The sequence below is a fragment of the Ipomoea triloba genome, chromosome 2, assembly GCF_003576645.1.
Source record: "Ipomoea triloba cultivar NCNSP0323 chromosome 2, ASM357664v1".
NCBI classification, from domain to species: domain Eukaryota; kingdom Viridiplantae; phylum Streptophyta; class Magnoliopsida; order Solanales; family Convolvulaceae; genus Ipomoea; species Ipomoea triloba.
The window spans coordinates 7,760,098-7,786,296 of record NC_044917.1 but is presented as its reverse complement, the minus strand read 5'-3'; the positions used below and the strand labels follow the sequence as shown (position 1 = coordinate 7,786,296).

The following is a 26,199-nucleotide window of genomic DNA, read 5'->3' as shown; positions in this document are numbered from 1 at the left end:
GCACTAAAGTCCCCGGTGCCACTCTCGTGATCTACCCGAATGTGCCAAACCGCAAGTTATCTACTCTCGTAGTCTACAAGCGAGGCTCGTCTTAAAGATCCTAAGCAAATCAACATGCCCAAACTCAAGTTAATCCTACAAGTTGTGAGGAGGTAGCCTAAACTAACCTCTAGATTCCAACACGCTGTCACCCGTGAAGGAACCGTTTTGGCTAACTTCTAAATTCCAACCCGCTCTCGCGGTGAAGGAACCGAAGATTAGCCGAGAAATCCTCCTATAACTTATCAAGCTCTCGCATTGTATAAATCAATAGGTGTGGCAAGAGTGTTCTAGCCATGCCCGATTCTCACCGTGACACAACAACAAACAAGCATGTAATTGGATCCATTAATCACACACTTTCAATAACAAGTCTTGCACACAACAACTCATAGAAGCTAAACTAACAATTTATAATAATTGAAGAACGAACAACAATCTAGACATAAACACAATCCATAATCCAAATATAAATAAATTTAAGAACAAGCATCTTGATACAAGGTTAGCTCAAGGTAAATTAAGGAAAGAAAGGGAAGAAATTCCCCTCGATCCATCGGTTGAAGCTCATAACCTTGTATCATCCCTCTTCTTATTACAAAATAAATCCTAATCTACTCCTACACTACTAAACAAGCCTCACTTGGAGGTCTACATTTTTAAGGAGAAGAAAAGGAAAAGAGAAGAGGGGAAGGGACTAATCTAATCTGAAAATTGGATATTGAAGAATGGAGAAATGAGGGGTATTTATAGTTGGGCAAAGGCAGGGGCAAAATTAGAATTTGGACTGCAGAATTCTCGCGCGTGGTCAACTTAGGCTCGCCGCGGCGAAAGTCCAAAAATGGGCAGTGTGAAAATGGACAATAGGCGTCTGTTTCAGGACGCCGACAGACGCCTATTGTCCTCCTCCAGAATTTCTGCAAAATCTTCCACTTTTTCTTTTTGCTTTTGGCTCCATGTTTTATGCCTCTTTTTGCCTTCTTTCATTTGTCTTTTGCTTCCCACTCATCACATCATTCCACCAAATCATGTCTTCCACATACTTGGTGCAATTAAATATACACATACAAAACAAGATTATAAATGCCACTACAAAATATTAATATTATGCTCAATTATCAAATCTTCATCATCTTTGGTCAAATAATAATTATTTATCACAATGAAGAAATTCAATATTATTAAGAACATAATATTAATATTTAGTGGTAGAAATGGATTTAAATATGGGGTAAAAATATGACCAAATATACTCTTATCAAAAAGCTTCACCATTGGATTCAAGACTACCATCTCCAAATTGGTTAACTAACAATGCAAGAGAGAAAGAGAAATTTTCATGATACATTGTTTAAAAAAAAAAAAAAACAAACAAACAAACAACAACAAAAACTTATACCAAGCACTACATATTTATATGTATAGAAGATGTGAAATTAATAGTGTCCATGTCACTTAATTTTATAACCTACACAATTACAGGAAATAAATAACAACGGTTACATAATTAAAATTGCAGTTACAAACGTATATATACGGTTACCAAATTAAATTTGCAATTACAACATAAAATCTCAACTAAATTGAAGTTTAAATTATCTAACTCCTAAAGTTGACAAGATTTAATTTGCTCAATTAATTTCAACAGATATTACTAATATGCAAAGATGCTCTAATATTAGACTTGCCTAACAAGTGATGCAACCCAAATGTAACCAATAAATGATTCATTGAAAGTCTCGAGTGGCCCGGTAACAATATTCCAATCAAGGAAGACAATCAGACTTCAATATCAGATCAAATTTCCCGGTGTGAAATTATTTGCAAGATGTATTTTTTTTAGGTGGGAAACTACTTTGCAAGAATTGTATTTTTTTATTTTTGGGTGGAAATTACTTTTGCAAAATGTTGTATTTTTAATTTTGGGTGGGAAATTATTTTGTATTTTAATTTTGGGTGGGGAATTATTTTGTATTTTTAATTTTGGGTGGGAATTACATTTACAAAGTTGTAATTTTTTATTTTGGGTGGGATTAGTGACCTAGAATATTTAATACCTTATTTTCCCCTATAAATACCCCATAAACCCAATGGTTTGAAACACCTTGTAAGAATTCAATTTGAGTAAAATTTCTCTCTTTTCTTTGCATGAGAAGTGCATTGAAGTTTAGGTTGTTTGTGAGAAGCATTCAATCTTGGTAGGCTAGTGAGAAGCTAGTTTATCCCTTTATCTTGTTCTTTATATTCACACACATATCCAAAAACCCAAAAAGAATACTATTACTCATATTATATAGCTAATTTTATTTTTGTATCTTAATTCTAGTGCTAGATTCCTAATACTCTAATTCTTAGCCTTGCTTAATAATCTAAGGGTTGAGAGTATTATTTGTTAGTTTGGTGAGGCATTTGTAGAGTTGGGATCTCAAAATCCAAGAGTCTACAAGGTAAGATCCTCTTTTGGACACGAAAGGTTCTTGAGTGATTCCTTGAGTGTGCACTTATTGCGGGAAGCAATCCGTGTACGCATCAGTTTGGTATCAGAGCTTTGGCTTCCTTCCTCACACAAAAGGGTCACAACTCCATCCAACACCACAGGTTATATTTTTTTGTCTGAAAATTTCCAGATTGCGCTGTCTGAAAGAAAAATCCGAAAAAAATATTTCCTTTTGTTGTTTTGAGCTGAAATTTTTATTGGTGTTAGATAACTCACTGATATAACCTTTCATGAAAAAAATTGGCGGAAATATTCCACACACAAACACAGAAAATTCTTTGAATTCTGGGCACTGTTAGGACAGTTTCTGCCTAAAAAAATTCCAGCCTGCACAGTTCAAAAGAAAATCTTGTGAAAAATACTTCCAAATACCTTTTTGTTAAAGAAAATCTTGTGAAAAATACTTCCAAATACCTTTTTGTTCTGAAATTTTTTATGGTTGAAGTTTACTCATACCTTTTTGTTCTGAAATTTTTTATGGTTGAAGTTTACTCATGGTTCTTTGTTCTGAAATTTTTTATGGTTGAAGTTTACTCATGGTTCTTGCTAACCATAAAAAAAATGGTTGAAGTTTACTCATGGTTCTTGCTAACCATAAAAAAAATTTGGTCATAAAAGGCATCCAAAACATCCCAGAAAATTCCTCAAAGTCATGGTAAAATCTGTCCAAATTTGTTTTGCCATTCCTTGTGCTTTCTAGTTTGTTGTTCATTATCAATGGAGTCTTTTGAGTTAAATACACTTCAACAAGGATCACTCACTGTGGAAGAATTCTACAAAAAATTAAGAGAGTTAATGATCCGAGATGGGGTGATTGAATCACAAGTAATTACCAGGAATAGATTTATGTGTGGTGTTAAAAAAGAAATTGCGCAATTGCTTCCTCGCTGGTGTAAGTGTTTGTTTACTTTGCTTTACCATGCCAAACAAATTGAAGTCAGTTTGCAGCAAAAAGAGGTCGAGAATTCAACATCTATTTCTTTGTCATATGTTGAAAGCTCAAAAGAATTAAGTAAAAATGTAAACATGTGTGAAGAAGAGTGTGAAGATAGTCAACAAGAAAAATTGAGTGACAAAGAAGAAGAGAATGTTAAGGAATGTTTGAGTGAAAATGAGGAGGTAGAATTGTGTTTTGAACTTTGTGAGAAAAAGGAAGAGGGAGAAGACGTTGAGAACTCGATAACCTTTGTTTTAAGTCTTTTGCAGGTTAATGGATATGATTCAAAGATTGATAATCTGTTTGAAAGCAAAATGTTGTTCTACAAAGTTCAAGAAAACTTGGGATCACTTACCTTCTTTGATGTAGAAATTCCATTCACACAATGGAAAGATTACACATTTCCATTTGACCGAGGAAAGGTGTGATTCAGTGACAAATCATCTCAAAGAGTGAGGATTCGGGGACGAATCCTTTTCAAGAGGAGGAGGATGATGCAACCCAAATGTAACCAATAAATGATTCATTGAAAGTCTCGAGTGGCCCGGTAACAATATTCCAATCAAGGAAGACAATCAGACTTCAATATCAGATCAAATTTCCCGGTGTGAAATTATTTGCAAGATGTATTTTTTTTTAGGTGGGAAACTACTTTGCAATAATTGTATTTTTTATTTGGGTGGAAATTACTTTTGCAAAATGTTGTATTTTTAATTTTGGGTGGGAAATTATTTTGTATTTTTAATTTTGGGTGGGGAATTATTTTGTATTTTTAATTTTGGGTGGGAATTACATTTACAAAGTTGTAATTTTTTATTTTGGGTGGGATTAGTGACCTAGAATATTTAATACCTTATTTTCCCCTATAAATACCCCATAAACCCAATGGTTTGAAACACCTTGTAAGAATTCAATTTGAGTAAAATTTCTCTCTTTTCTTTGCATGAGAAGTGCATTGAAGTTTAGGTTGTTTGTGAGAAGCATTCAATCTTGGTAGGCTAGTGAGAAGCTAGTTTATCCCTTTATCTTGTTCTTTATATTCACACACATATCCAAAAACCCAAAAAGAATACTATTACTCATATTATATAGCTAATTTTATTTTTGTATCTTAATTCTAGTGCTAGATTCCTAATACTCTAATTCTTAGCCTTGCTTAATAATCTAAGGGTTGAGAGTATTATTTGTTAGTTTGGTGAGGCATTTGTAGAGTTGGGATCTCAAAATTCAAGAGTCTACAAGGTAAGATCCTCTTTTGGACACGAAAGGTTCTTGAGTGATTCCTTGAGTGTGCACTTATTGCGGGAAACAATCCGTGTACGCATCAACAAGTCGATAGGCAAAATCCAAAGAGGTTACACAATGTCGGTCCTGACACAACACAGGCCCCCCAATAGTTGGGTTTTATTTATTTTTTTTATTTTTATCAATATAATCTATTATTTTTTATACTTGATAATTATTGTTTTAGAAGTTATAGTTGAGTCTTAATTGTAATTGAAGACAAAATTTTAGAAGGAATTGACATCAAAATTTTGTATTTAAATATGCACATGACGTTTTAAAATTAACTTTTGAATTGTATTATTTTCTTTGTTAAATTTTTATGTATTATATTTGGACAAATTTTTTTAGTACATTTTAAATTTTTTTTTCATAGAATACAATAACTTGAAGTTCAAATGAAGTTAGACTCAAATCACTCAATTACCTCAGTTATAGAGATTTTTAGATCTTCTATACTTCTATATTCATCTTTTTGAGGTCTTTTGAGATTATGTTTCTTACCTTTATAAATAGAAATTTATATTATTATAGCTAGCGAAATTTAAATGTTAAAAATATTGCTCTCTTTCTATGTCCATGTCTCTCTATTATTGTCTTTGTCTTTAGAGTTTTATTCTATTATATTTATATTGCATATCAGAACTAAAACAATGAATGTCCAAATTAAACAATTAGATAGTGTCCATATTTTTAATGGAACGACCCTAAAGTTACACACCGATAAAAACTACTATTTCGAAAGACTTTAAATTTCCTAAGACAAATCTCAAACGAAAAAATTGGTCAATTTTAATAGCCATATATACTCATAGACAAACTAATAGGTATACAACTTTGATCAAACTAATTATCTCAATTAAGATATTTCAAATTCACTATAACCTGATTCAAGTTGAAAGCGGACTGTACAAAAAACATGTCTCAAAAATTATTTTTTTTTAACAACAAACTTACCTTTTTAAATTCCATTTTTAGATAATTTTTCCAAAAAGTGTTGCCTCCTAAATATTATATGCGCTCTAGGTGGGTGATATATACACACCCTTACATGCATTTCTAATTTCTTTTCATAATGAGAGAATCCACTTCAATTCCATCCGGGCCGGATCAAGGTCCCATATGTGAAATTATGTCTTCACAAATCACAATTAGAGTATCTCATCTTCCCATTAATCGAGTTTATAATACATCCAACGATGGAGCAGATGTCCTCACATAATTAGATCATCAGTTCCGTTCGATCGGCTTGAAATGATGAGAAGAAATGGCAGCACTAGGGTGGGTGTGTTTGGTACGGTACTGGTGAGAAGAAATCTAGTGAAAATAGCAGAAGTAGCCAGTAGGGTGGGTGTGCTGGGTACTACTTTATTAATGATATCTTAATTACTACTCGTATATCCGTTCATTTTAGATTTGATAATAATACTTGATTGGAATTATTTTTAATTCAACTTTTTATAATATTAAATTTAATATATTAATATATAAAATTCATATTTTTAAAAATTACACTAAAAATATTAGTAAACACAAAATAATTAAATTTAAAAATAAATAAAAAATATTAAATTAAATAAAATAAACCGTTTGTTTGACCCATAAATAGTAAGCATGACAGCAGAGGAAACACCATTTTCTTATAGTGCAGTAAAATGTTGTACCATAAAATGGGCCCACAAATTCAAGATCTGGTTATTCATTCTAAAATTAGACTGCCTAATTCTTTCCCTGCGTCCATCGCTTCGCATCACTGTGTCTCTGACACGGACACCGAGATACGCGGCGGGAGAGGCAGAAATCGAAGGAATCCCGCTTTTTGAGGCAATAATAGCTCAAATTTTGTATTGCTTTACATTTCTATCTTCCTTTGGAGCCATGTTTTCAACCGGTAAACTCAAATCCGTTGATTTCTACAGGTTAAACATTCGCAACCCTCGATTTTTCAAGCGCCTTTTTTTTTTTTTAAATATTTTTTTTTTGTTTGCATTTGTTAATTAGTTCGTCGAGTTGTTTTGTTCGGCATTTGGTTGTTGGTACATGGTTGTGGGTGGAATTCCCATTTGATTTTCCTATGTATCTATGGTGTTTGTTTGATAGCTCATCCCATAGCTGAGTTAGCGAGTTTTGTGTTGCTTCCGTTTGACTATGCATTTGATTTTTCACGACTTCCATGGACTAAGGACTGACCGAAGCTGTTAAATTCGTTTCTCGAAAGTTAACATGGCGAAGCCTGATTCTTCTTTCAATTCACGTTTGTTATGCGATATAAAATCCAATTACAAGTAGAACTGAGCTAGCGATGGGTATGTTAAGATAGCTTTTTGTTTTTGTTGTTTGTTTGTTTCTATTTTGATTGGTAAGGGAATAATTTTTTTTTTTTAAAGTCTTATGTTTGAAATTTGAATCACCTGTGTCTATAATTGAATAACTGAATAACAGAAGGGGAAATATAATATACTATTGGAGGAAGTATGACTATTCGTGAGAAAAAAATTGACCACAGAGGAATTTGAGTAAATGCACATTCTTTCAGTCTCCAAGTCCAGCCTTTGGCATTTACTGATATTTCCCCTACATTAATTTTTTAAATAATCAGAGTTTTTATAGAGCAGGTATTGATCTTTTAAATAATCAGAGTTTTTCTGAAATATCTTCATAAGTTTGCAAAGCCTCTTAACCTTATTAGTGAGAGAGGAATGGACATTTGCAGCTGTGAAGAAGAAAGAAAAGGTCTGGGGTTATATACTAGGTCATGACAGTGCATGACGACATTAATGTGCTGGAGTTGGTTCTGTGCATTTCTTCTTGCAGAAACTTGGGAATTTTCATATGGCAGAAGGAACGACCTCTGAAGACGCAGCTGTTAAAACCCCTAGAACATAAATTCCTATCTTTAATTATTCCATGGGCTAAACTAATGGTTCTTTCTTTGAAAAAAATTACTTAAAATTGGATAACTTTTATTAGACAGTAACATACATAGTAACTAGTAAAATAATTTGAGATGGAGTCTGATTTGGGAGGCATCTTCTTCCTATCAAAAGAAGATCTAGTACCTACAGCTACGGTTCCATCAATCCATCAGTGCTTCTTTTTATCAAGCGTGAACCCTGTTGTTCAATGCTGAAACAAGATGAAGAATGAGACTAGCATGGGGCCACTAATGAATTTATAGTTAGTTAAAATCTTCTTTGTTTGTTTGCTTACTTATTCCATAATTACATGCATAAAAAAAATTGTGTGTGTCCAATATTGCATCCTCACATGGGTATGTTTATCTCTTGGCACAGAAAGTTATAGACTGTTAAATAGGAACTTTTTTTTTTTTTTTGCAAGCAGGAGTCTAACTTTTTAACTTATTCCTTTATAGGAAGATTCCCAGAGATCTGACTGAGGCATCATTATCTGGTGCTGGGTTGTCCATTATAGCAGCACTTTGCATGGTGTTTTTGTTTGGAATGGTAAGAGTGTAACCTTTTATTTAGTGGTTGAACCTTTCTTTCTTTTACATAGATGTGGTAGAAGTTGATAATTATTTATGACTGTTTTAGTGCAATATTCATTAAGTTTCAGATGGATATGCTCTGGCCTCACTCTAGCAATATCATGTTTTATTGTTATAGACTTTAGTACATACCTATTGCATGAAAAGAAAAAGAAATCCAAATGCAGTCATGTCTTCATCTTTACAGGAATTAAACAATTACATGACAGTGAGCACCACAACTTCAATTGTCGTTGACAAGAGTTCTGATGGAGATTTCTTGCGAATTGATTTTAATCTTAGGTATATTGGAGTTTCTTTGTTGTTCAAAGAATGCTTGTACTTTTTTTCTTTGTTTGTTTGTTTCTTCTTCTTCTCTCTCTCTCTCTCTCTCTCTCTCTTAACCATTACTTATAGGAAAAGGTGATTCGTTGAAAAGATTGGTATCTATCTTTGTCCAGCACAAAACTCTTCTTCATTGAACTGGGGGAATTCAATTTATGTTCCCTAGATTTGCTGACCAATTATATTAGTCTCACATTTTGTTGAATTATGCTGCAGTTTTCCAGCATTGTCTTGTGAGTTTGCATCTGTGGATGTGATTGATGTCTTGGGAACAGTAAGTCTCAGAATCAGATACTTATGGACTTTCTCCCTGACTCTCTGTCTTTTCTTTTTTTCATCAAAAGATGATTGCACATTGCTTGTGAACGTCCTTGGGGTGGATGCATGTTTTAGAGATTTAATGAACTCAACATAATTGGCTATGAATTTTGAACCTCCTCAGTGTGGATGTATGTTTTGGAATTTTAATGAAAACATAATTGGCCATGAAATGATTGTCCAATAAAATACATTGTGTAATTGGCTTCAAAAAGTTAACTTTATCTTGCTCTGTTTTCTGATAGTTTTTATTTTATGGGGATGCCCTTTTGATATAATTATGAATTATGAGTCTGACTGTGCCCTCTCCTCACCTCAGAATAGGTTGAATATTACAAAAACAGTGCGTAAGTATTCCATAGATTCAAATTTGAGGCATACTGGTTCTGAATTTCAATCTGGAGCAATTGTTGCTGTTAAGCATGATGAGGAAGTAGATGAAGAGTATGGTGAAGGTGCCATTTCACTAAATGGCCGTACTTTTGATAGAATAGTTCATGAGTAAGTTGATCCATTTGAACCATGAACCTTCTGTTTAACTGCCTTGATACTTTTGATGTTACATCATCAGCTGATTCTAGTCATGTCTCTTTTTCAGATACCCAATTCTAGTTGTGAATTTCTATGCTCCGTGGTGCTATTGGAGCAACCGTTTGGTACTTTTTTATTCACTTATGGCTCATGTTGATTAAATTCCCAGTTTTGCAATATATATGGCATAGATTAATCTACATGCCTTGATGTTGTGGAGGCTTTATTTTAGAATTCTTAATCTAAGGGTATGCAATTGATGGCTGACTAACAACTTTGTTTTATTTATATTTTTTTTGGTGGCTGGTATCTTGAAATATCAGAAACCTTCATGGGAAAAAGCAGCCAAAATCATAAAAGAAAGGTCTAGTAGTTTCTTTTATCCTTTTATAACAATGTCGGAAATAACTTTTGCCTGCTGAACTGCATTTCACTTCTGAAGTGGAGTTCTAGCATTTTCATGATACTCTGCCCTTCAAATTCTCCTATGAAACTTCATTTTTGGCCTCTTAGGTATGATCCAGAGATGGATGGACGAATCCTTTTGGGAAAGGTTGATTGCACTGAAGAAGTTGATTTATGTAAAAGGTACTTCTGAAATGAACTATTTTTTCTTTATTTGTTTGTTTCTCTCAAGGAATCTGTTCTTGCAGCTGTGCTCTCATATATTAGTCTTAATTTTGGTTATAGATTCTCAAATATTTATCCAACACAAAAATCGTTTGTTTCCATTATCATTCATGACATTAGAAAAACATTCTTTTTGGCATCCTTCTTTCTCAAAGTTGGATGCATTTTTTGTTAGGTTTTTTTTATTCTTGGTATGATTTTATATTTTTTACCTTAACTTACTATTAGGCAGTGGTGCATAGTTTTTCAGTTTTTCAAGATTTATTGTCTTGCTGAATGGACTCATCTCTTAATTTTATGTTTTCAAGCTACTTGTTTTGAGAAATTCATTAATTTTTGAAGTTATCTTAAGAACAGTATCATATTTCTTTACATTTTCATAATCTAATAATGTATTCTGTTCTCTAATGATATAGCTGCTGCTGAGACTTTGTTGGTTTTTGTGCTAACTGACTTAGTCTTTAGACTTCCATTTCTTTGCAAACTCTGTAACTTTGTTAGTGCTTGCCTATTCATTTATCTACATCCTCTTGCTTACAATAACCAGTAATAAATATTCAGGAATCACATACAGGGGTATCCATCTATTCGCATCTTCAGGAAAGGGAGCGATCTTAAGTAAGTTTGGGGCTGTATTTAATGTGCCATCTCCCTTTTGAAAAATTTTGGATTGTTGTGTATGCTTCTAAGGTAATATTTAGAACACTGCCTCATTATTTGATATGCTTGTTATTATAAGGAGTTATTGAGCATTTGAAAAATACAACCAGCTAAAATTGTATCCCGGAGAGGGGGATATCATCCTGGCATTCTCAGCATAAGTATCAAAGCCTTCTTTTGCAATATGTCTTTGTTTCTGAATTGTAGATCCAAACTGGCGGAACTGATGATTTAGCTGAAGTTTTTTGGGGCATTCCATCTCCAATGAAATGGAAGAGAAAGGATAACACTTTGAACTTTCTAGGCAGTGAAAAGGGGGAAAGGAGTAATTCCATGCGTGAACTTAAATATGTTTAAATTGCTAGACAGAAAGAATATTTTAAATTTATTAATTAACTTGTAGAAAATGCATTTAGTCGTAACAATTTTGTCTTCAATTTGTGCTTTATGCATCTCTGTTTACTTTTTTCTTTCTCTATGTGCTTCTGATACAGAGAGGATCATGGGCACCATGAGCATGAGTCATATTATGGTGATCGAGATACAGAGAGCCTGGTAAAGGTAAGAGCAAAGTTTGAATCTGATTTGACAAAGATTATTTGGAATGAAGAAACAATACTTAATAGTTTGTTTTGTATTTTTATTTTTTTTTGGGTTTTTTGTTTTTTTTGTTTTTTTTTGTTTTTTTTAAGGGCGGGGTGGGTGTGTGTGGGGATTGAAGAGAAAGCGAGAGTGGAAGTTAAAATGTAAGACAGCATGTTGCCCTTGCAAATGCTTGGCACATTACATATTGAACTGTTGAAGTGTTTCTACAGTGATGGAGATGTTGTGAAACCTTAGTGGGTGTTTGGTTCACGTTATGTGCTCAGAAATCTCACATTACCTAAGCAAATGTTATATGCTCTTGTTTGGTTTCTTGGAATCTGATATTTCCGGAGTTTATGTGAGATTTCTGCGAATAGTTTTGTAGTTCATTTTTTGTCATGTTCCCTGGAATTTCATTCCCCCCCCCCCAAAATTCTTAGTTAATGTGAGATTCCTAAGAATGTGATTACTTGAAGCAGATGCACCCTTGGAGTGTTTCTCATGCAATATGCATATTGCCTATTATAGGAGAGACATGCCTGATACTTTCTTATTGCAGACAATGGAAGAACTGGTTGCACCTATTTCATTGGAGTCTCAAAGGGTTGCTTCTGATGGCAAGTCTAACAAACTGGCAAATGGTACAAAGAGGCCCGCACCAGCAACTGGAGGCTGCAGAATTGAAGGTTTTGTACGTGTTAAGAAGGTGTGTTATTCATCTATGGTCATGAAAATACAAATGGATATTTCTTATCTTAGTTAACCTTTTAAAGGGGCAAAAAATGACACATACTGGACTCTGGAAATTATATTTTATCCAAAGGCTCAGATTTCAAGTCCCTTTGGATGACAGTGTACCCAACTCCACCACCAACCACCCTTCTCTTTGCCCAAAGAAAAATTAGTATAAATGCAGTTGAAATGTAGAGGGACAAACAGACACTTTGGAAGCTCATAGTTTGTGTTGGTCAGCATTGCTTTTCAGGATATTTTAGTCTTGTAGATGTTATATGGGGCTATTATCTTCTGTCTCTTTGGATGTTTAGGAATGCTTTGAAAAAGATAAAAATCACTGTCTTATTTTCTGCAGGTTCCAGGCAATCTTGTTATTTCAGCTCATTCAGGGGCTCATTCATTTGATGGTTCTCAGATGAACATGTCGCATGTAATTTCCCGTTTTTCATTTGGTAAGATGATAAGTTCTAGGGAAATGAGTGATGTGAAGAGGTTGCTACCATACCTTGGTCAAAACTATGACAAGCTGAGTGGCAAAACATACATTACTAATCCAAAGGATTCCAGTGAAAATGTTACCGTAAGCTTCCTACTTTTCTGTTGCATCTCCTAATTGCTAGTTTTAGATTTTGTATCTACATTCGATAAGTGTTTCTTCCCTGAATTCTTTTGTGCCCAGTTCACTTTGAATTAAACTTGCATAAAATATTTTACATGTAAAATATTTTATGATTTATAATTTTACATTGTTCACTGACCTGAAAAGCATGTATACAGTTTTTCCAGAAGAACTCACTTTTATGCCTTTAGGCCTTTATGTATCAAAAAATGCATAAAACATTTTACATGTTTTATTTTTATTTTTTATTCCAATACTATAAACTGGAAAAACTTTTAAACAGGGAAAAATTTTTCTCTGTAAAACATTTTCCTTTGCCCCAATTTTTATGTTAAGTAAACAGGGCCCCTTTCTGTTATTTTTCCTCCACAATACTTGCATGATGAGCAAACTTGAGACTTTTGACTGAAATGACATTGAGTTTGTGGCTTCTTGAATATTGCACTCCCTTTTTCTGTTAAAAACTATCCTTACTATATTGGGATGTCCAACAAAAATAGTCCTATTCAATAAATTCAACAATACTTATAATTTTATTACCTAAAATACCCTTTAAGAATTTGAAGTAATAAAATACGGAATCACATTTAATATAGAAAATTTTGAAAAAATTTATTAAATATACTCTTCTAATCTGTGTGGTCAAAGTGGACAATTTGTCCTGGATGGAGGGAAATGCCATTTATTTACGAGGATTGAAGTTAGTAAACTTGACACCTACAATAAGGACTGATGGCAATAGTTAGTGTCTGCTGACTTTGATTTGGAATACCTTTTAGCTGATACAAGAGATATAGTTGGATAGGTAAAACCTCTTATGTGATTCTAAAATATTAGACGATAAAATAAATGGAATGGAATTCTTTATTTGCTTGGTGCGGCTGATGATAGTGAGTTGCTATTGTTAACTTCATTTCATCTTTTATTGTTTTATTTCATTTTTAATTAAACCTGGAGCTCGAAGCCTTGCTATATTTCTTGAACCCGACTGTCTTGCAGATTGAGCATTACATTCAAGTGGTGAAAACAGAGGTTATGACAAGATCCTATAAATTAGTGGAGGAGTACGAGTACACAGCTCACAGTAGTCTGGTTCACAGTTTTGACCTACCTGTCGCAAAGTTTCATGTTGTGCCATCAGCAATGCAGGTATTCCAAAAGTCCAACTGCATACATGTTGGAATTATTACCAACCATTCTCTCTGTTTTCCATTGGTGTTAATGTCTTTGTTTTGCAATCAGGTCATCATTAAAGAAAATGCAAAATCCTTCTCGCACTTTCTTACAAATGTCTGCGCTATTATCGGGGGTGTTTTTACGGTTAGTTTTTCTCTCTTCACCCTCCCTGCTCCAGTTGCACACCATTCACACACCTTTTTATTTACGGAGTACTTATTTATTTTTACATAATGCATTGGTATCTGTACCCTACGGAATAAGACCAATTTAGTTGACCCTGTATTGCTGATGCCTCTTTTGTTTCTCCTGCTGTTTGCAGGTAGCTGGTATATTGGATTCAATTCTGCACAATACTATGAGACTGATGCGAAAAGTTGAGCTAGGAAAGAATTTTTAATGTTCTCAGAGTTCATAACTATACAGACAACTCACTCTAGTTTCAACATATTACATTGTCAAATTACAATAAAAGTTGTAAAATATTTTCTAGTACTCCACATGGTTGGACTTGCAAATTAAAGCATCCCCAAAAGGGCCCTTTTTTCCTTAGGTAGAGGGGAGAGTTGATAGATTATATTTGCAGAGTGGGTTTTTGGTTGGACTTACAGGAGAAGAGAGAAAAAAAAAAAAACACTGTTGATGTGTTTAAAAAAAAGTTTTTTTTTTTTTTTTTTTTTTTTACCTGTTTACTTTATTTACAATGAAGCTAAACTAACAAATTTGTTCGACATCCTAGCCTCAGCTGCTGACAATAAAGGCTGAGAAAATTATTTATATGGAGCGAAACATTGACACAAAAGGTTGTGTGAGGCCTATCACGTATTCACATGAGACATGTATTATTTGTAGTAAAGGTATTACATGTATCACGTGAAGTGTTTTTACCCAAAATCAACTGAAAAATTAAACATTAAAATAATCATTTTATTTCACTTTAGATCTCTTAATTATGATCATCTTAATATAAAAGAAATCTAACATAACTTGATTTTTATAAGTTGGGACAAATTATTTTAAAATTAACTTATACAATTATTTTTTTTAAAGATACTTATACAATTATTTTAAAAAAAATATAGTATCAAAATTTATGCGGATTGCATATAATTAAAAAGTTTAAATTAAATTCTCAAAACACATTTATATATAAAATCATGAGTTGAATTATTTTTAGTATCAGTTATTATAATTAGATATACTTATCACAAGATATAAATATTTAAGATTTTATAATTGGTCAATAATCTTGTGCTCGATCGATAATTCTTCACAATGATGGATATTCGTGTTTAGTTCCCTTACGTGGTCTTTACCTGAATGGTTGATGTGCTTGTGTTTCGCAAGTACTTTGGCCTATGAGAGAGCACTTGCTTGGTTAGTGCTCTTGAACTCCATTAGGATCTCAAATAATCTTACATTTTCTCTTATAGGTTTACAAACTACTGGTTCATGTGGTTCCAACTGGTCGAGTTACTAGGTGACTGAGCTCACTTCCTATAAGTTCTCAAACTAAAATTTGTCCAAGCTGCACGATCGAACAATAAGTACTCCTAATTGAAGCTACCATAGAGTGTTTAGGTAAATGACAACAACAAATACATAGACTAGGAAGAAACAATTTTTTTTTAAAAGAAAAAATTCTTGGAAGCATATACGATACCTAGTCAATATGTAATCAACTGACCAAAATGAGATTACCTAAGACTAGTTATCTGGATTCCATGTCAGCAAAACGAGATCTACATGAATTTTCACATCAGCAAAAATGATGCAAACACCACTAAAAACCAGAATGCAATCTCTAATTGAATGACCATTAGTGAAAGGGGCTTAAGTGGAGACTGATTGTTTTCACTAATCTATGGCTTGCAGGAGTCCAATCAAGTTTCTCAGTTTGATTTAATATTATTAGATGTTAAAGATACTTTATCAACTTTGTTTAATGTCTTTATTTCTTTTGCTAAGCGATAAACGAATAGGATTGCCCATCTGTTAATTCGGGAATCCCTTTCTATGTCTGATGACAGGGAGTGACTCTCTTCCCCTTCCTCTTTTATTGTTGAAACTTTGTTTTTTGAAGCTTGTTAATGACATTTCTTTACTCTTAAAAAAAAAAAAAACTATCTCATCTACTTTCTTGACAATTTTTGCATCATAGAAAGTAATAGGTTTATGATGGAGCTATATGGGAGCCAAATTATAATTCAATAAACACCAAACCCAATGCCAAAGACCTTGTGGTCAAGTGGCATCCGGTGTCCCCGTTAACACTCCCACATGGATGATGGGAGTGGGTTTGAGCCTCATCTCGTTGTGCTTGAGTCCGATAACTTCACAATACTAACTAGGTCTCATTGTGCTTCAGAGTTAGTAGTATTAAAAAAAAACACCAAACCCTATGGAATAGGCACCATGACTCCGATAACTTCACAATACTAACTAGGTGGAAGAGCCCTACACCTGTCAGACTACCCAAGTGCTTGATCCTCTTAGACGTTCCTAACCGATCAGGTTGTTTAGACCTTTTGGATATGGTGGAAGAGCCCTACACCTGCCAGACTACCCAAGTGCTTGATCCTCTTAGACGTTCCTAACCGATCAGGTGGGAACATCAGTACTCCATCAAGCTGGACCTCAAGTATAAATATACCTCTTCTACTTGGACCTTAAGTATAAATCCTCTTCTACTTGGACCTTAAATATAAATAGACCTTATCTACCTAACTGAAAGATATCTTCTCCACACCTTCATTCAATTCATCAAATTATTCCAGTTCACACTAAATTGACCAATTGACCTTGAATTATTTTTACAAGATTTCTGAAATATTATATTTCCTTAAACTTCAAATAATCTAATCTCTAATCTCATGCTATAATTCTAAATCTCTATTCTCATCTAATTTACTCTATCAATAGCATTTTTCTTAACAATGATGTATGAGTGGAAGAGGTTGAACGAGTGAAGTTATCTGCTTTTCTCAAAAAAAAAAATCTGCTTTTCTCCCCTCAACCCCTTCAAACGACCCTGGACTGTGTCAGCAAATTAAGTTGACATTGACCAGACTAACTGCGCCTCGGATACGCTTAACCATTAGCGCGTCATCCAAAGTTTATTGAGTCTCTTACCCGCGAAAAGATGGTGGTCGTTGACTGTGGCGACAGTTAATGGTTTTGTGTTGGATTTGTTCCAATACAGATTGGCAAACAAAACCCGCCACCTTCGCCACCTACTAACACCGCACCGCCGCCGCTGCCCATAACTACCAACATCTTTATTAAGCTACCATTCACTCTTTCACCATTACGAAAAGTAAAAATTGTAAGGAAAAAAAAGATCTTTTTTTTCTTTCTTTTTTTTATTCAATATTCTCTTTGCTTTGAAAGGGTCTCTTGAATCTCTGTCAAGAAGCCTGCTGAACTGCCAACGAAGAGGCGCGGTGATCTGGGCCCACCATTCTTGATTCTTCTTCTGATCTGGGCTCAGGAGCTGTGCTGGGATTGGATTCTTTGTGGATTGTTCTTGTAGATACTTTCAGTAATGTGGAAGGACCTTGGAGATTCTGGTGATTCATTCTACGAGGTCCGGCCTCAATGCACGGATGTCCCCAAAACCAAGTTTAGAGTCAAGGTTTGCATTTTCCTTTTTCTCGCGTTGAGATTCCAAAGAACTGAGATTGAAGAACTTCTATGAAAACAATTGAGGTTTATAGATCATGCCTTCACAAGTTCAGAGTTCACATAATCTGAAAAAGTGTTTGGTCTGTAACAATTGCATCATATGGGAACTTTTCTGGTTTTAGGGGACAATTAGTTTCATTTTTGTCTATCATGAACTTTTTTGCTTTGGTTAGTAAGGTGTTAAATTTTGTGTTGAGTTATAGTTTGACCTGGATATGTTGATATATCTGTGCTCTTGTTGAAAATGTCATGGACATACATGTCTTAGCTTAGTTAGCTATGCCAATCTTTTGAATATTAGTAATGTGGACCGTATTCGGTATTTTTATGTCCTAGCAGACATGGAAATGCAATTAACTTAGCAAATCAGTGTATGAGTATTTGATGATGTAGGGCAAATTGTTCGTAATTTATTTTCTTTTGCACGCTGCTGTGAACTTTAAGCTAATTTTGCAAAAAAGAAAGCGAAGTTGATTCCTTGTATACTTGTGCAGTGTGGCTACCACTTCGGACTTAGCTTAATTTAGGGAGAAAGGGAATTATTTACTAAAAACAGAAGTAAAGTGAGCATGATGAAACACTGATTGGACAATGATTTTAGAAGTTAGGGTCTTTCTCTCTGTGAAGGAGAGTTCATTGACTGGTCTATTTGTAACTTGTTATTAATAGATGTGTCCTTATTGAGAATCAAATTTCACAATTTGGTAAAGCCATGGTTGCAAAAATCACGCCTAGGCGCTAGGCGGCGCCCAGCCACGTCGAGGAATGCCAGAATCTAGGAAGTGCACACTCAACAAAATTATGAAAATATGCACATGCTTGAAACCTAAAATATTAGAACCCTTTCTATTGAATGGATAAATTTTATCTTTTAGATTATCGCAACTATGTATTTATGCAGATGCCATCTTTGGAATTGGATCTATCGGTATCCTCACTTTGTTACTAGGATAATAAACATTAGGATACTTTGTATTCATATTCACTTTATTTATTACTCCATTTGTTTTCCTGGATTTCAATTTGTGGGAATCCTTAGTTGAATGATTTCACGGTATTATTAATAAGGTGTTCTCTTTTTTCTGATAAATATAATATATATTGGATGATGTGTGTCTGGAAAATCATCTGAATCCCGTTGTGGTAGTTTATAAGCTTTCGTTATTGCATATATCTTTTCTCACTGGCTTTGTTTATTATTCTACATTGCTCTACTGAAGCTATCTATATCTTCTTGTTCAGGCTGGGAAAACCCTAAGTTCAAGGAGATGGGAAGCTGCATTTACTCCAGAAGGTTATCTCAATATTGGCAAAATACTTAGAAGAATTTATCGTGGGGTGAGTTTTAGATCATGGTTAGGAAATTGTTTCAGATTTATTCAGGAAAAAATATTGGTAAATACATTTTGTTTGATTTTAATAATTCTTCTAGAGTACATCAAGTTAGCATTATATTGACTAGCAATATTTGTGACTACATAGGGTATACATCCCTCAATTAGAGGCGAAGTTTGGGAATTTTTACTGGGTTGTTATGATCCAAAAAGCACTTTTGGAGAACGAGATCAGATAAGACAACGTCGGAGGTACACTGTCTTCCTTACAATTTTGCCATGGAGGGAATTATTTACTGTTTACCATACTAAGGGATTTTGACTTTTTGACTATTCTTAATTCCAGTCGATCTAATTCTCTTGGGGAATGTTGAATAAATAGCTTCCACTTTTAGCAAAGAAAGATAGATGCTTCAACCTTAATTGTGTGTGTGTGTATTGAGCCTTTTATCATGGGATATTGAACATGATTTGTTCTTGTGTTGCTATTTTCTGGCATTGAATGGATGGAAGGATCTCGAATGTAAAACCAGATGCTAAAGTCTTCTAACATAGTGGAATTCTTGGTTGCAATGTTAAAAGATTTCACAAGTTTCAAATCTGTTACCATTGTAGTAATTTGTTAGTTAGTGCAATTTTCTTATGTCTGTTTCCAGGGAGCAGTATGCGGTATTGAAAGAAGAATGCCGCCAAATATTTTCCATGATTGGAAGTGGCAGATTTATTACTGCACCTGTAATCACAGAGGATGGCTATCCTACTCAAGATCCTTTAGTGCTTCAAGAGGCAAATGGGGCCCAAAGGCCAACCGAGAATGGTAGGGGTGGAGATTTCATGCTCTGCTTTTGATGTGTGTATAGCTTGTAGTCGATATTTTCTGGATGTGCGTGCACTTTCAGTGGTTTTTTTTTTTTTTTTTTTTTTTNTTTTTTTTTTTTTTTTTTTTTTTGAGTACTACTAACTCTGTTACAATGTAATATCTGTTCATAACTACTTTCTCAACCTACTGAAGCACAAAGAGTCAGCATTTCCTCCACTGAGGCTCGAACCCACCCACTTTCAGTGATTTGATTTGTAACTTTTTAAAAAATATATCTGAAAGGGTTGGAGATGGAACCGGTGACCACCTATATTGAGTCACAAGCTTATCCCTCTCGACCAGAAGGTCTTTGGCACTTGCAGTGATTTGATGCTAATGCTTTTAACCTTGCAATTCAGGTTCTTTGAATGACCCAGACTTGGTGAAGGAAACAGATCAAAGAATAGTTCAGTGGAAACTCACGTTGCATCAGATAGGTTGTTTTTCTGCAAATATAATATGATTTCTTGTTTTGTCTTCCCCTTTCTACTCATTAATTTCACAAAGTATTTATCTAGGTTCTGTTCTCCTCCCACTCTTCTGCCCATTTCATTTTAACTATTTATTTGATTTGCAATTCAAGAATCATCAATATACTAGTTATGAAATTATTCTTACAGCTTATTTCTTTTCTTTCCTTAATTGATGGTGTCTTTGGTTATGTCTTGTAACATTTCATTGTCGGATTAATATCTATGATAGGTCTTGATGTTTTCCGGACGGATAGGACACTAATATTCTATGAGAAACAAGAGAATCTTGCAAAACTTTGGGATATTCTAGCCGTTTATGCCTGGTTTGACAAAGATATTGGCTACTGTCAAGGTGTGTCTACCAACTCTTGCAATATTTTGCTTCACCTTTGCCCCTTAATTATTGTTCCAAAGAGTGTTATTGCACATACCCTATTCAATTTTGTGAGCACTGAGATAGGACTCTTTTCCTTACAGGAGAGTGACCCTGTTTGGTAAAATAGTTAGCCTATTAGCCCATTTTGGCTTATTTGACTACTATTAGTTGTTTGACTTAGTTAAAAAATCAATATAAGTGTTTGGTTAATCAACTTTTTGTAACTCCAAAATGCTAAAATTCAAAATGTTGCTCAAAGCAACTTTTTCAATTAGCTTTTTGAGAAAAGAAATTATATCAAACAGCTATAAGCTTGCAGCTAATTTACCAAACATTTTTTTACAATAAGCTAATGTTATCAAGTAATCATACCCTCTAATCCAATCAGCTAACAACCATTTTACCAAACAGGGTCAGTGTCTTTTATAGTTTTTGCAATTTCTAGTTGTTTTAAAGATCATATACTCTATGCATATTCTCAACGAGAAGAGTCTAGCTAAATAACATGATGTGTATTAGTTTAAACTGCTTGTATCTCAGTTACTAAACATATAGTTAGTGGATAAAATTCTACCCATCAACTTAGTATTCATTTCTACACATATTTTAATTCGCATGTATATATATATATGTTATTGTTGCTGCTAAGTTTGACCTTAAATATGGTGAGCAGGTATGAGCGACCTTTGCTCCCCCATGATAATTCTTCTTGAAGATGAAGGGGATGCGTTTTGGTGCTTCCAACACTTGATGCGTAGACTGGTAGGTATAAGTACATGCATTTTACATTCTTTGACAAACGGTTTAACTCCAATGAGTTTTCCCATGTACTATTATGTTCTTATTTATTTAGTCACGAGAATAGCTATCGATCCTATTGGATGTTCTATATGGTCGTTCTTGTTATTAGAAAAACACTTTAGTTGCTTATGCGGTTGTTGGGAATTTTGAAGCGAGGAAATTTCAAATGCACTGAAAGTTCTGTCGGAGTAGAAATGCAGCTTAGTAATCTGGCCACAGTTACCCAAGTTATTGATCCTAAACTCCATAAGCACTTAGGTATGCATTTCTCTAAATCTTTTCATGCTTTTTTCTTTATAGTTCTTAAAATTTTCTTATTGCGTAGAGGCGAGAAAGTAAATCACTTCCTAATTTTTGCGTGCAGAGACCTTAGGTGGAGGTGATTATCTGTTTGCCTTTAGAATGCTTATGGTTTTGTTCCGTCGTGAATTTTCTTTTGGCGATTCATTGTTTCTATGGGAGGTAAGATTGAATCTCTTTTCCAATCCCATTAGTAATGGAAATCTGCCCTTTATGAAGATCATGTGATTTTCATTCATTCATTCTTTGCTTGGTCGATTTTGAACAGATGATGTGGGCGCTAGAGTACGATCCAACGCTGTTCTTGCTGTATGAAGATCCTGAATCATCTAACGAAAAATCTGAAGGATCAAAAGGGAAAACGAAGACAAAAAGCGAGTATGGGAAATACGAGAGAGCATACATGAAAAATGCAGGAAAAAATAATTCAGTGGCTCCCCTCCCACTCTCGGTTTTCCTTGTTGCCAGTGTCCTCAAAGAAAAAAGCCCCAAGCTGTTGGCAGAGGCTCGGGGACTGGACGACGTTGTTAAGGTTAGCTTCGTGTTGTCTCGTCTCACATTAAACGCAGTAAACGTTTACTACATAACACTCTCATGTCATTCCTGCAGTTGGTATATATTGTCCATTGTAGTCTTTTTCCTGTATGTGAATTGATCCTAACACGGGATTCATATTCCGTTATCATTTTGCAGATACTAAATGACACAACGGGCAACCTAGACGCGAAAAAAGCATGCAATGGCGCGCTCAAAATTCACAAGAAATACCTTAAAAAGGTGAAGTAGATGAGATGTGGAAGGAATTCTGATTGTGAAATAAACACAGAAACATGAACCTAATACTGGAAATCTTTAGAAATGGTACATAGCAAAAGCTTGGTTTTTTGTTTTTTGTTTTTTCTTTTTAATATTATGGATTAAGTTCTTACAATGTATTTGCATCAACTATTGTATTGTTGTATTTCAGATGATGAATCATAACACACACACACACACACGTAGTGTGAGTAAACTCTACATACCTGTTTTATGTTGTAATGCAAAGACCCTCCAAACGTACATATATTGAAACGCTATGTTTAACTCCCAATACCCCACATATGCACAATTCAACTGTAAAAGGCCTGAGTTTGGGAAAGATAAGTAGGAAAATTGAGCTTAGGTTCAATAACAATGAAGAAATTGGTGAAATCAGGAGAAGAAAACAGGTTTGATATTGATAACTCCAAAATAGCATAATTCATTACAGCAATCCTCACTAATGGACATATTAGGCATGGCCCAACAAACGAAGCCCAAGTGGAAGGGTCACTTGGAGAAAGTGAGGCCTTAGACAAATTATATCATGGATTATGGCCTACTTACATTGTAGAAACTGGTCAAAAAATAATTTTTAGATTCAGATCTTGTATTTGTAGTTAATATATTCTGTATTTGTAGTTAATATATTCTGTATCTGCAGTTGACAGGTTATAGCTATTATATTATGTGTAATTATTTGTAGCTATTATATTATATTATGTGTAGTTATTTGTGTTATTAAGTTATTTGTTTGGTTGATCTCTGGGTTAGGGTCGATCTCTGGGTTGGTCTCCGACAGAAAGTAGGTACGATGAGCACAAGTACATTATAGAGTACATTGTGATGTGATAAGCAAGCAAAGTTTAAAATTAAGGATATATTATTCATGGATGTCCTTCATTTGATTACGCAGACCAACATACATACCCATCTCGAAATCTAGCTAGCAAAATACTTAATACCACTCGATCTGCTTGAATTTATGGCCTCTCAGGTCTCAGCTAAGCTCCTCTGTCTCTTCTAATGAATTAAGCATCCACCACATCCGAATCATCAGCCGCAGCCATTATCAGCTCTGGGTGAACGCTTCCAACCTCTGTTCCATCAATAGCATTAGCCATTCCTAGAGCTTTCAGTGCCAAATGCGCCGCCTTCTGCCCTGATATCATCATCGCTCCAAACGTCGGTCCCTGCATCACATCATATCATCAACAATTTTCATCATTTTCAACAAAAAACATCAATTTTGGGACAATCCAATCAAATTAGTCCGCCTTAACTTGCTAATCATAAAATTAGCAGTTCAACTACCTTCTTAATTTGAACAGATCAGCTATGAATTAGTATGAATGTATACACCTTCTTAGTTTGAGCAGATCAGCTATGAATGTATATGGGAGGTGCTTACCATTCTTGGTGCTCCATCGATTTCGGCGACCTCCATGCCGGTGACAATCATCCCGGGCACGATTTCTCTAGTCAGCCTCACGATGGCGTCCTCCGCCGTGTTCATATCCAAAGCTTTCATCCCGGGGACACTTTCGATCATCCCAATGCTCCTAAGCCTCTTAACTCCGGTAGCCCCAAACGGGCCATCGTGGCCGCAGGAGCTCACCACCACTTTCGCCTCCATCACGTTGGGGTCCATGCACGACTGCGTGTCGTGGTTCATCGACACCAGAGCCCAGTTGGTGACCACGCCGCCCACTCTCCCGCCCTTCACGATCAAATCCTCCGCCGCCACCGCGTTGAACAGCTTCACGTTCGGCCTGCTCAGCAGCTTGCTCATGATCGTCGACGTGAACAGCGCCGCGTGCTTGATCACCACGTAGTTGTCTTGCTCGTCGTACTCCACGCCCAGCTCGTCCAGGAACAGATGGGCCGGCTTGCGAACCACCATAGCGGAAAACAGTTGCCCGCCCAGCCACGCGCCTCCGCCCGGGCTCACAGATTGCTCTATTATCGCCACCTACACATCAACCAATCCAGTTTATATTAGGCTCCCGCCCCTTCCTCTCCTCCACTTGAACAAATTAGGCAAGAAGTTAAAGGAAACACTCGAAACTTTGTAGGGAACTTATATTACTTTCACTCTTAGATTCTACAACCAAACTACTTAGTAATCTAGTCAAATCTATCTGATCTAAAAAAAAAACTGAAAAACTTAGCAAGGAGATTGGGCGAATCAAAAATACGTACCTGAACATTAGGGTTCTTACTGAGCTCATAAGCGCAAGAGAGACCAGCAGATCCAGCGCCGACAACAATGACGTCGGTATCGGCGAAGGTGATCATATCCGTCATGTACCTCCTCGTCATCTCCCGAGAAACAATGGATTCCTTGATTGGATCAAATGTGAAGCTTTTGAGATCGTAAGGAGGAGGATTGGAAGCCGAAGCGGACATGGAGATAGCCATGTTTCTTGGAATAGAGGATTTGAGGGGCTGTATAAAAGACCTTGATTGTGAAGAGACGGCAGGGGTTCCATGGAAGAAGGATTTCTGAGCATCCAAGAAAGAGGTTTTGGATACTGAGGAAGCCAAGGTAGAAGCCATGGTTGCCATGAAATGAAAACTTGAGAGAATGGTTGGAGATTGAGTAGAGAGTAGAGTGTATTTAAAGAAGGAGATGAAGGTGAGGTGATTGAGAAAATATCTGATGGATATATGGTCAGCAAGGACACGTGGCAAGGAGAGGATAGAAATTGAAGGGCCTAAAATGGTGAATCATGAACGTGGTGACTTTGTCCGGTTCTACCGAGGGCAGGGTATATTCTCAAGGAGTCAAGGCAGGAATTTTTGGACAAAATAAGAAAGAATGATATTGTTTTAGTTTTTGAAATCTATTTTTAATTTATTATTTAGTATTAATATTTTAATTATATTGAGTGTTATAAATAAAGTTGATGTTTAAACTAGAAGAATGAATTCTTTATAATAAAAAAAACCTACAGAATGGAATAGTTTAAAAAATATATAATATTATTGTAGTATGGAAGAAATAATGTTCAGGAAAAATAAACCCGGGAAGAATGAATTCTTAAAAAAAAATGAAAGAATGATAGCTAATTAATTAGTCATGTATTATGCGTGTATAGGTATGGTTGTTGGTAGAGAGAGAAAACTGCAATTGTGATTATTGTTTCTTTTGCCTACACAGAAAATGGTAATCCTATTTTATAGTTTTCACAAAAACTTCCCTATTAATGACTTTAACGGGCATGCAGGGTTCACTTTTTGGTGTACCAATCAATCTCGTGATGGAAAGAGCATCAATATCTTGTTTTTGTCACCTTAGCAGGCTAGGCTGAAAAGTGTGATGGGAAGGAAAAGCATTCATCATATTTTGTCGCTTTCAACTTAATTGGCATTTCTTTCAAACAAAATATCTGCCTTGATTGGAATTGTCAATTGTATCCTGTAAGGTTAAATTTGAATTATTTTGAATCAGAACCGTCCAAGGTAATCACTATTCATTAACATTCTTGCCACCATAAAACCAACTTATGGATGCTGGGTTTTATTTGATGATATGATACAACTATGAACAAGGATTATCCGAATACAATTGTTTATACAAATTTTATAATAACGTTCACACAAATAGAGTAATACTAATTATCATTATAAAATCCTCAATTGTTAATGATTTTTGTTCTCACATGAACTACAATTTATATCATGGACTAGATCCACACAACGTTGTTGTGGATCTTATATCGATTACT

The 26,199-nt window shown here is 34.9% G+C and overlaps 3 protein-coding genes across 3 annotated transcripts; 2 read left to right on the top strand and 1 right to left on the bottom strand.

The window, feature by feature from the left end:
* The first annotated feature begins 6,474 nt into the window (after nt 1-6,474).
* LOC116010390 (protein disulfide isomerase-like 5-4) lies at nt 6,475-14,417 on the top strand. The gene is made up of 15 exons (XM_031249777.1): nt 6,475-6,676; nt 8,131-8,221; nt 8,453-8,547; nt 8,806-8,863; nt 9,227-9,408; nt 9,506-9,563; nt 9,762-9,802; nt 9,952-10,026; nt 10,630-10,686; nt 11,223-11,289; nt 11,873-12,019; nt 12,404-12,628; nt 13,667-13,816; nt 13,910-13,987; nt 14,166-14,417. The coding sequence occupies exons 1-15, from the start codon at nt 6,636-6,638 to the stop codon at nt 14,241-14,243; spliced, it is 1,443 nt and encodes a 480-aa protein (XP_031105637.1). The 5' UTR covers nt 6,475-6,635; the 3' UTR covers nt 14,244-14,417.
* A 2,509-nt stretch (nt 14,418-16,926) lies between these two features.
* On the top strand, nt 16,927-22,729 carry LOC116011362 (small G protein signaling modulator 1-like). Its single transcript, XM_031250921.1, has 11 exons — nt 16,927-17,477; nt 18,770-18,865; nt 19,010-19,113; nt 19,518-19,678; nt 20,080-20,157; nt 20,423-20,545; nt 21,243-21,331; nt 21,523-21,628; nt 21,735-21,832; nt 21,939-22,202; nt 22,364-22,729. The coding sequence occupies exons 1-11, from the start codon at nt 17,388-17,390 to the stop codon at nt 22,454-22,456; spliced, it is 1,302 nt and encodes a 433-aa protein (XP_031106781.1). The 5' UTR covers nt 16,927-17,387; the 3' UTR covers nt 22,457-22,729.
* A 588-nt stretch (nt 22,730-23,317) lies between these two features.
* LOC116005701 (thiamine thiazole synthase, chloroplastic-like) lies at nt 23,318-25,093 on the bottom strand. The gene is made up of 3 exons (XM_031245943.1): nt 24,671-25,093; nt 23,880-24,440; nt 23,318-23,661 (listed from the first exon to the last, which is right to left on the bottom strand). Exons 1-3 carry the CDS (start codon nt 25,034-25,036, stop codon nt 23,500-23,502), a joined length of 1,089 nt encoding a protein of 362 aa, XP_031101803.1. The 5' UTR covers nt 25,037-25,093; the 3' UTR covers nt 23,318-23,499.
* Between the last annotated feature and the right edge of the window lie 1,106 nt (nt 25,094-26,199).